This window comes from Trachemys scripta, chromosome 2 (genome assembly GCF_013100865.1).
Source record: "Trachemys scripta elegans isolate TJP31775 chromosome 2, CAS_Tse_1.0, whole genome shotgun sequence".
NCBI lineage: Eukaryota > Metazoa > Chordata > Testudines > Emydidae > Trachemys > Trachemys scripta.
The window spans coordinates 162,566,218-162,577,139 of NC_048299.1; the positions used below are offsets into that span (position 1 = coordinate 162,566,218).

General features: G+C 41.2%; 1 protein-coding gene across 1 annotated transcript in view; it reads left to right on the forward strand.

Annotated features, from left to right (window-relative positions):
* The window catches only part of PHLPP1 (PH domain and leucine rich repeat protein phosphatase 1), a 218,789-nt gene extending 211,143 nt beyond the window's left edge, over nt 1-7,646 (forward strand). Inside the window, exons 16-17 of the mRNA XM_034762095.1 lie at nt 1,418-1,646; nt 5,631-7,646. Coding sequence (XP_034617986.1) covers nt 1,418-1,646; nt 5,631-6,746 — 1,345 coding nt within the window. The 3' untranslated portion in view covers nt 6,747-7,646. The remainder of the gene's footprint in view (nt 1-1,417; nt 1,647-5,630) is intronic.
* Nucleotides 7,647-10,922: the final 3,276 nt, after the last annotated feature.

Sequence of the window (10,922 nt, forward strand, 5' to 3'; positions counted from 1 at the left end):
CTGAATTAACTGTGCACAAGGAAAAAAGGGGGACTGTGCCCTTTGCGTATGTAATACTGCGCCTCCCCATTTTTATCATTGCTTGGGACATTGCCTCACTCTGACTGGTGTTGGAAGTGAATCCTGCAGTATGATTAGAATCCTAGGTATGAGGCAGGGAAAGTACCTAATAGGTGTCCTTGCTCATCCCTGTAGTATAATTTCAAGGAACTTTAGTTTTTCTGCAAAAAGATATTTTTTTACACGTGTCTCAAAGAATAGGCTAATCAACATTTCATAGAACCCAGACATAGTAATGGTTCTAGTTACATATATCCATTTATTCAGGATTAGTACAATATTTCTATTTCTCAAACATTCCTGAGGTGGTAAAATGCTAACCTACATCAGATCTTGGTAAACTGAATTTGAGTATTATCACCTCAGGGTTCTATATCAAAGTTCCGATCTTCGTTAAAACAAAAGAGCTAAGAAAGCTTGGAACGTTCTATAATGTAGTTGTTCAGTTACTGCAAAGAAAGTTAAATAGGGTTAGAAGCCCATGGAGAGATAGAAAAATTGTTAAACACAACCAGAAATTTAAATTGCGAAATGTCATAAAAAGTAGTTTAGTTTTAATATGAGCAAGACAATACTTTGTATGCTTGTAACAGGTTTTGTTAGTGAACTTTAGCCAAGGCCTTCTAAAATGACAAGTTAAAAATATTCTTCAAATGTGCCTGATAAGGTATTACTTCTGGTGTGCTAATAGGTTTGTGAATTAGTGATCTTGAGTCCAATTACAATTGGAAAGTGTTTTTGGTATTTTAACGGTGATAACTGCTTCTGTCACTTTAATGGTGATAGATACTTTACAGTGGAGCTTTAGGAGTTTGAAAGTGCAGAAAAACAACGGTTAAATACTTAAAACTGTGTGGCAATAAGCAGTAAAACATTGATTCCGGCTCTTTAAAAAATACATTGCAGTTTTGGAAACTAAAGCTTCATGTTCATAAATGATTATATTTTTAGATTCTACCTCTAGTTTTTCAATAGCTTCTTAATATTTAAATTTCCAAAAAGTTTGCTGTGGGGATGAATAACGTGAAATACTCTAACTGTCTTGGTAGTGTGATGGCAAGAGAGCAGTGGCACTGGGATTGTGAGGGGTTTTTTAAAATTGAGAATGGATCCAATTGAGGATGTATATCTCCTTTCTTATAACACGTTCCCCATGAGTTGTACATAACTTCCTCACTACTTTGGTATAAAACTTCACAATCTGAACTGGAGCTCTTGTTCTTGCCCAGTGAACCTTGAGAGTCTGTGTGCTATAATTAGGATTGCTTAACTGTGGTCCCCTGCTCCCCTCTCTACTCTGACCTCATAATGCAACTTTTCCAGTTAATCGGCAAGTATTGCTTTGTTTACATTCTAGGAAACTTGGAACTGCTGGACAAAAACTTGGAGGCTCTGCTGTCCTTTGCCATATAAAACACGATCCCATGGACCCAGGTGGATGCTTCACATTAACCTCAGCAAATGTGGGGAAGTGCCAAACTGTTCTCTGTAGGAATGGAAAACCTTTGCATTTGTCCAGGTCTTATGTGATGAGTTGTGAAGAAGAGCTAAAGAGGATTAAACAGCACAAAGCCATTATCACAGAGGTAAGAGAACTGTAGTGCTGGTGGAGGGAATGTTACAATCTGCAACTTCCTCTAGAGACCGTTCTGAGCAACACACCAAACATATTTCCTTATCATATAAATAATAAACTGTATCTTAAAGACGGATGCGTCTGTGCTGGAATTTCATCTTCCCCTTCCGGTATGTTTTATGTCACATGGTCCAGTTGCTGTTGCTCTGCAGAGATACTCGGCCACAAGGGTCTGAGCATGATGGTCTTAAACGGGAAGGTGAGGAAACCAACTTCTACCTGGAAGAGAATTGCTGGAGTAAGAATGAAGAGCCCATCCACTTCGTGTAGGGTGGGAAAGCGCTGAGAGAGAACTTGGAGTGTGATGTCTTTTCTTCCATAAGAGACTTTCTCTGCTCCTTCCTGCTATCTGACCAGCGAGGATGCTGACAGACAGCTTGCTCATTTTTCTGTCTCACAACAGAATGTATTGTGCCAGTTATGGGCTTGTGCTCTGGCAGGCAGCTCTGTAGTATGAGAGACTGCAGCTTCTGCACAGGGAATCCAGTCTGTGCACACCCACAGATTGGAGGTTGTGAGCTGCTGAAAGAGTAGAGAACCAGTCTCCTCCCTCAGAAGATACAGACCCAGAGGGCAGATAGCTGACACAGAACATACATGTGGGGAACTGATCGAAAGCAGAAAGAGAGGGAAGCCCATCCTTTTCTTTTTAGTCTGCTACATCCCTACTTAAGAATTTGATGCTCAGCCTACTGCTGTACATGCATAGATGTTAAACTTGCCAAGCAAAAGTGGTGCGGGATTAGAATCTAAAATGTGACATGCTCGAAGCGAGACACTCCATCACGTACTGTAGATAACCAGACAGCTGTCAGAAAGTCCCTTTGTAAAGGAAAAGTGAATTCCTGTTTTAAATCTTAAAATGATTCACCAATTTCACACACTTGGATGGCTTATCAATTCTGTCAGGTTCCATATTATAAATAAGCCTTACAGGCCAAAGAGGTTTTTATGTTCTGAGGCATTTTAAAGGCCTACCCTTTCCTCATTTTCATTCACTTTCCTTTGGTTATTTGTTCTGTAGTGGCCATTGCTGGCATCAGTTGGACCAAATGCTTATAAATCATTGCCTTCGTGGTTCTCTAAATTAGCAGGGTTGCAGTTATCCCCGACAAGACTGGCAGGAAACCAAACACAACAACACTTGAGATGCTTGCTCTCCTTACCATGCCAGCTCAGATTCTAACCAAGCCAGAATCTTGGGATTTGAATGTACATGGGATTTATTTCTTAAATACACATTTTTAATGGTGTTTTCCGGCTCAGATATTACTCCTCCTCCCCTTGGGAAATGTCGTATCTAAGGGGAAGTGTAGTAAGTAATTGGAGCATGTAAAACATTTCACTACAGCTCAGCTGATTGAAAAACACAGACTTGCACTCTGCTATATTTGACTTGCATGCTTAATTTAAAGAATATTTTTAAATTGTACCTTTCAAAGGACTGAGCTGAGATACATAATGTATAGCTGCAGGAGAGAAACCATAACCGTGATCCTATAACCATTGTTCAGTATGGACTTGTAGGGGCAGGGAGGGTCATACACAAGATAAAATACCTTAAGTGGGGGGACAGATCTGACTGGCTAATAAGACAGTAGCTGCATGAGCCATTAGCCAGAGCAGTGACCCCCACACCCTTATGCACAGTGTGTACCATTCACAGGGGTTTTGGGGATGGCGGGTGGTAAAAGGGCTGGTTTTCCTGGGCCCCCAGGTTGAGAGGACCCCCAAAGAAGGAGGTTCTGCAACCCCATTTGTGCCACTCAAGGTTGGTCCCACAGCCCCTCTCACCCTGGAGGGACCATGAAGCCAAACCTGAGTGGTGGTGCTACACCACAAGCCAGGTCACAATTCTTGGAGCGAGGAGCCGGGCTGCTACTGCTGATTGTGGTTGTGCATACCAGGGAAATGTTTCTATGGGGGGCCTCAAGCCAAAGCATAAAGTTTTTTATTTGCCCAATTATATGCTCCATTATGTTGTCAAGTAGCCTCTTGGGCACTAGAGACAGACATTTGTATATGTGACACCATAACTGTAACTTGTATTAAGTCCATTGAGACAGAATGGTGTAGTGAACTAAGCATGAGACTGGGAGCCATGAATTCGTGAGTCCTAATCCCAGTGCTTGCACTAACTCAGAGTAGCTGTTTGCAAGACACTTCATAGAGTTTAGGGCCAGAAGGGATCACTGTAATCTAATCTCTTCTCCTGTATAATTCAGGCCATAGAACTTGCCCAAAATAATTCCTAGAGCATATTTAGAAAAAACATCCAATCTTGATTAAAACTTGTCAGTGATGGAGAATCCACCACGACCATTGGCAGATTGTTCCAATAGTTAATTACCTTCACTGTCAAAATTTTACACCTCATTTCCAGTCTGAATTTCTCTAGTTCAAATTCCAGCCATTGGACCTCAATCACTATAAGGCATGTTTTCTAGTCCTTTAATCATTCTCATGGCTCTTCTTTGAACCCTCTCCAGTTTATCAGTATCCTTCTTGAATTGTGGGCACCCAAACTGGACACTATATTCCAGCAATGGTCGCACAAGTGCCAAATATTGGAGGAAAAATTACCCCTCTGCTCCCACTCGAGAGTCCCCTGGTTCTTGATCCCGGGATTGCATTAGCTGTTTTGGTCACAGCTTCACATTGGGAGCTCATGGTCAACTGATTATCTGCCATGACCCCCCAATATTTTTCAGAGTCATTGCTTTCCAGGATAGAATCCCCCATCATGTAAGTATGGCCTACACTCTTTTTGTTCCTAGATGTATACATTTACATTTAGCTGTATTAAAATGTATATTGTTTGCTTATGCCCAGTTCATCAACTGATCCAGATCTCTCTGAATCAATGACTTGTCTTCATTATTTACCACCTTCCCCCCCCCCCATTTTTGTGTCATCTGCAAACTATCTGTTTTCTCCCAGGTCATTGATAAAAATGTTAAATAGCATAGTGCCAAGAACCCATCCCTACGGGACCCCACTGGAAACACATCCACATGATGCTGATTCCCCATTTTCAGTTAAATTTTGAGATCAATCATCTAGCCAGTTTTTAATCCATTTAATGTGGTGCAATGTCATGTCGAAGACTTTACAGAGTCTAGGATATTATGTCAACACTGTTACCATAAGCTTTCGTGGGTGAATACCCACTTCGTCAGACGCATGCGTCTGACAAAGTGGGTATTCACCTACGAAAGCTTATGTCCAATACGTCTGTTAGTCTTAAAGGTGCCACAGGAGACTTTGTTGCTTTTTACAGATCCAGACTAACACGGCTACCCCTCTGATACTATTACCATATCACCCAAACTTATCATTTCATTAAAAAAAGATAGGTTAATTTGATAGGATCTATTTTCCATGAACCCATCTTGATTTGCATTATTTACATTACCCTCCTTTAATTCTTTATTAATAGAGTCCCATATCAGCCACTCCATTATCTTGCCCAGGATTCGCGTCAGGCTGACCGGCCTATAATTATCAGGGTCATCCTGTTTACCCTTTTAAAAATTGGCACATGATTAGCTTTCTTCCAGTCATCTGGAACTTTCCCAGTGCTCTAAGGTTTCTGGAAAATCAACATTAACAGTCCCATGAGCGTCTCAGCCAGCTCTCAAAATTCTCGGATGCAAGTTATCTGGACTTGCTTCATTAGCTTCTGTTCAGCATCCTCCAGAGATACTAGTAAAATGAAGAGTGTTATCACGATATGATGAGACTACATCCGTTTTTCCCCAAAAAACTTCATCACTCTGGCTCCTTATCTATAAAATGGATGGGATGTGTAGCTGCCACACAGGATGTTGTGAAGATAGACATTTCTAAAATGCTTGTAAGATGTAAGTGCTAGGCATTTTTCGTCTTTCTATAGTCTCAACTTCGTGTCCTCTTTTTTTTTTTTAAATTTCAGGATGGTAAAGTAAATGGCGTGACAGATTCCACAAGAATCTTGGGATACACCTTCCTTCACCCAAGCGTTGTGCCCCGCCCTCATGTCCAGTCAATTACCTTGACTCCGCAGGACGAGTTCTTCATTCTGGGTAGCAAGGGATTGTGGGACAGCCTCTCCATCGAGGAGGTGGTGGAAGCAGTCAGAAATGTGCCTGAACCACTGGCGGCTGCAAAGAAGCTTTGCACTTTGGCCCAGAGCTACGGCTACAACGACAGCATCAGTGCGGTGGTGGTTCAGCTCAATGTGACGGAGGACAGCTTTTGCTGCTGTGAGCTTAATGGAGTCCCGCCCCCCAGCCCAGGCATCTTTCCCCAGTCAGTCAACGTAGTCATTAAAGACAGACCTACAGATGCTTTGGGAATGCCATCTTCCAGCAGCGGCATGGCCTCTGAAATTAGCAGCGAGATCTCCACCTCTGAAATGAGCAGCGAGGTGGGGTCCACAGCCTCTGATGAGCCCCCTCAGGTAGCCATGAATGAGAACAGCCCAGCATACCCCAATGAACAGCGCTGCATGCTTCACCCAGTCTGCCTGTCCAATTCTTTCCAAAGGCAGTTGTCCAGCGCCACCTTCTCCAGCGCCTTCTCTGACAATGGCCTTGACAGTGATGACGAAGAGCCAATTGAGGGTGTCTTTACCAATGGCAGCCAGGTGGAAGTGGAGGTGGACATCCACTGCAGCCGAGCAAAGGAGAAGCAGTTGCTCCAAGTGCCTGTGGAAGCCAGCGATGAAGGCATCGTCATTAGCGCGAATGAGGATGAAACGGGCCTTTCCAGGAAAGCAGATTATTCCAGCACTGGTACAATTGGGCGCCGACGGGGCAATGGTTCTGTGGCTCCTCAGGAAAGGAGCCATAACTTGATTGAAGTAGCAACTGATGCACCTCTCAGAAAAACTGGGGGCTACTTTGCAGCCCCAGCCCAGCCAGATCCAGATGACCAATTCATCATCCCACCAGAGCTTGAAGAAGAGGTCAAGGAGATTATGAAACAACACCAGGAACAACAACAGCAGCAGCAGCAGCGGCAGTATCAGATGGATCAGCTGCCAGACTATTACGATACACCACTATGACCCAATCTGCATACTGTTCAGAAATAAGCTAACGAACAAGAAGACATGAGTGCAGGACCCAAATAGGGCTCACATTACTGCAGGGGTTTTACTACATTTTGTTTTCCTTACCCTGCCACTACAGATAACTGCAGCTTCTCTTTCTGTTTGTTAGTTTTAATATCAACTGACATTGTTCTAGAGATGATTTACCAATAAGATTTAAACTAGTTAACTTTCCCCTTAACATATCAAGTGTAAAAAATAAAAGGTTTAATATATTGCAGAGAGACATGATGATGTAATTTTTTTTAAATGGCTCGTTTTTTTGTTTGTTTGGGAAGCAGGGCAATATGCCAGTGCTAAATGATTAAGTAATATTGTAATACTGTATTTCTTTGAGAAAGAAAAAGGCTTTTTTGGTCTTGAAAATGATAGACATTTGTAGAATATGGAGACTAACTCCTAGGAGTTGCTTTACTCTTTCAGATGACTTAAGTCACTGAGATTCACTAATTTTCTCTGAGAGAACAGTTGATTGGGAAATTACTGTAAATAGATCTGTGTTGTATAGTGATGCTTAAAATGTTTTGTAGTTTTGGCATAAGGACACAACCTGAACTGACTTTTTGTTTTCTTGACTCTTTGGGCCATGGTTGTCATACTGAGTGGCTGTATAAATTACCTACAAATTTAGGTGGTTCTTAAACCATAGAAAACAGCCTCTTTTTCTTCTGGTCTCTTTTTCTTCTTTTACTTTTACAGGCACATTTTATTTGTGTTCCTTATTGCTGCCACAACCAGCATGATTGTATAGAGCTCCTTTACTGTAGATCATTTACATACCAAGAGTTATATTAAAGCAGAATGCACAAATGAACATGTCATAACTTTTGTTATAATAAATACAAAATTTACAAATAATGAGAGTCTGCTTTTATGTCTGAGCAGCTGGATGTATGTATTTCCTGAACAAAAGTTCTTGGAGTTCTTTGGGTTTATCTGGATAGTGCACACTGTTGTTTAAATAGCTCTTTTTAAATTGTTCTGTGAAACTGGAGAATTTTACCTTGAAAATATAGAAATCTGCTATAAAAATAAATCACCAGGTACTTTCACAGTGAAATCATATTTCTTATAAAGGGGCTCAAATTCTCTAGCAGAGAAATATTGCATTTAATTTCTATTGGCTTTTTTCTTTCAGTAGCAATCATCTGTTGTCAGCTCTTTCTCCAAAACACTATTGATGATATTGGAAGACTCAGTTCCACCTGTGGTCTGACTTCAGACCCCACCACCCTCCTTCAGAAGGATGGAGGAGTTGAGAAAAATGGCAGGTTAGAAATGGTAAAGAGGGGCATTTGGGGGCAGAGAAAAGAAAGGGGCGAGAAGTCTGAACAATTTGAGTTTAATGGTAGTTCTGCCTTTCATAACAAGAAAAAAATATTTTCCTGCTTTAGTTGAGAAGTGGGGACACTCTCTTCTCAATCCCACTTTCATTTGAATGCTGCAGATCAGCCTTACTTTCTTTGATAGATGTATCAGTATTTAATAGCAGATGACATACCTCCCTGAGGCTGTGTTGAGTCAACATCTTGTAACAAGAGCATAATATGGGATAGGCTTCCCAGTCTGCTCCAGGGCCTGATGGCGAAAAGGAGAGATTTCCTTTAATACAGCTTTTGACTAGCTTTCCTTCTAAGAATACTACAGGCAATTAAGAGGTGGGGAATTTGGGGGGAAAATACAAAAGTACTGATTTTCAGTTTGGCAGATACTAATTCACACTGCTTGCCTTGTGTGGTTCTAATGCAGAATGTGTTTGTAGTCCCATTGGTATAATTAATGAGATCAGTAGGGACATGTACAGCTGCGGGAGTATGTTAATTTACTGCAGAATCAGCTCCACAATGGGAGCACAAATGACTATTGTTCTGGAAGAGCCATAAAATACAGTATTAAAATAGAGACTAGATTAACAACTTTTAGGCAGGTAAAACTCTGGATAATCTTTGATAAATGGTTTTGAAATCCGAAAATGGACTGGTAGTGATTCATTTTGTTCTAAATAATCAGACTCAATGTCCTCGGCACAAACTGTACCGAGATTTTTCAGTTGTTGCCTGAGCCTAAAGGTGCTAATGACCAAAGGTTATACAAGGGCCTGGGCAAGTGGGTACAAGTTAGGGCTTCCTGAGTAATTGTAAAACTTCTCTGCACCGTAGGAATGGGAATTTTCTCCAGTGTAGAGTCTGTTGTTAACAGCGCAATAATGCACTTGCTGCTCTGTCAGTGAGCAGGACTAGCTTGAATTGTTCTTCTATTTCTGTTCAGTCTAAAATGCTTCTGTGAAATAACATTACATAGATAGCATAATGGTGAGTGAGATTTTCTCTTTTATTAACGTCAATTGATACTTAGGTGCTGGGTGCAGATAAGAGGGACAAAATGGGGGATTCTTTCTTATGAGTCTGTCTGACCCTAACCTCAAAAATCCACATACTCCTCTGTGCCCCATCTTCTTTGGGTGTCACACGGAATGTTCTCCTTCACCTTCAGAGAGGATGAGAATAAAGGAGAAGTTCAGTCCAAATGTTAGCTATTTCTTGCAGGAAATGCCTTTTAGCCTTTTCTTTTTATGCCCATACATGGTAGCATAAAGACAGGCAGAACTGACAGACCACCAAATCTTGCTCTCTTCTACCTACCACCTACTTTAAGATGCGTGATGGTCAGTTCACTGGAAGGGCTTCTATAGTCTTATAATGCCAGGTTTTGGCTGAGAAACTGTATATTTTGGATTTCTTGCTCTTGAGACAGAGTTTTGCTTGTGCACTTCCAGCTGCTGTCCTGGCAAGCCTGAGATGCCAAGGATTGAATGGACCATAGAGACTGAAGTCTTTTCTCATCCTTCCAGTGGGCCCTCCAGAGCATGCTGAAAAACATCAAGGTGGTGGATGATGTTAAACCAGCATCTTTCAAAAACACTTTTAAATAAACAAGATTGGCATTCTTCTGGTGAAGGCACTGGACTAGGAATTGGGAGACCTGATTTCAGTTCCTAGCTCTGCCACAGACTTCCTGGGTGACTTTGGGGAAGTCGCTTAACTTCTGGGCCTAAATTCTCCAAGCTGGCTAGGCATCATGATACCATAGTGATCACCACCCCAGAAAAGCCATAAATATAGGTGGTGTGCTTTGAACAATAGCCAATTAATAAAAAAACAGCAAGAAGGGACATTTTCAGTGAATAATGAGCCCACCTCTAATGGGATCAGAAGTTCAGAAATTGAGAAAAGGAGGTGCTTGGAGACGCAGACAATGTTAAACTTAATGTGGCCTTTGAAACATGCAGAGGAGAAGCCTGAGACAGGCAGAGATGCTTGACTGGAAGGAGGGGAAAGGCTGGTGGTGGAAAGGTGGATGATGTCTCCATTGTTTTGCAGAAAAGTACCTTTAGTATAAAACAAACTAGTGTGTGTATGAAAAAATAACTTCATTTGTTTACAGTATATATGCAAAACTTTTTTTTGGGAGGGTGGGGGGCATTGTTAAAGAGAAATATTTCATCTTGCCTGCTGTCAAATAGCTCTTAAATAATTCATTTTATTGTGGATGATGGATCATAGGAATTCTGCTAGTGTGTTTCAAGCATGACTCTTTAAATCACATCATCTTTTTCATTTGTAAGTAATGAAGTGATTTTCTTATCTCTTTAGATGATTTATTGCTTTCAGAATGAGTCCAACTGTATCTGTATCGATGCAGTCTCTTGCTCCTAGAACTAATTACCTTGTTGAAGTGGCACAGAAATAGCAATGCTGAAAGGACAACAGTTTCAGTGATCTTAATCTGATCTTACTCATTTGCTTACAGATGATACACATTTGGTTGCAAGCACAATAATTGCATCTCCACACAAACTGAATAGATGTCTAACTACTCAACTTGTATGTGAGGGTATAGTAATTGTTTATGCAGTTCTGTGCACATACAATTGAAGGTCACTTTAGGAAAATGTTCCCAGTAGTGACTACTTGTCCTTAGAAGATAATCTAAATTAATAACATATCCAGTAGAGAGAGAGAGAGATGGCCAAGCAAGGCACATCTACACAAACACTATGTGCAAGTTAGATGTAAATTCTACACCACTCCAGAGTGCTGCACACTAGCTGTCCATGTGGACCCTGCTGCT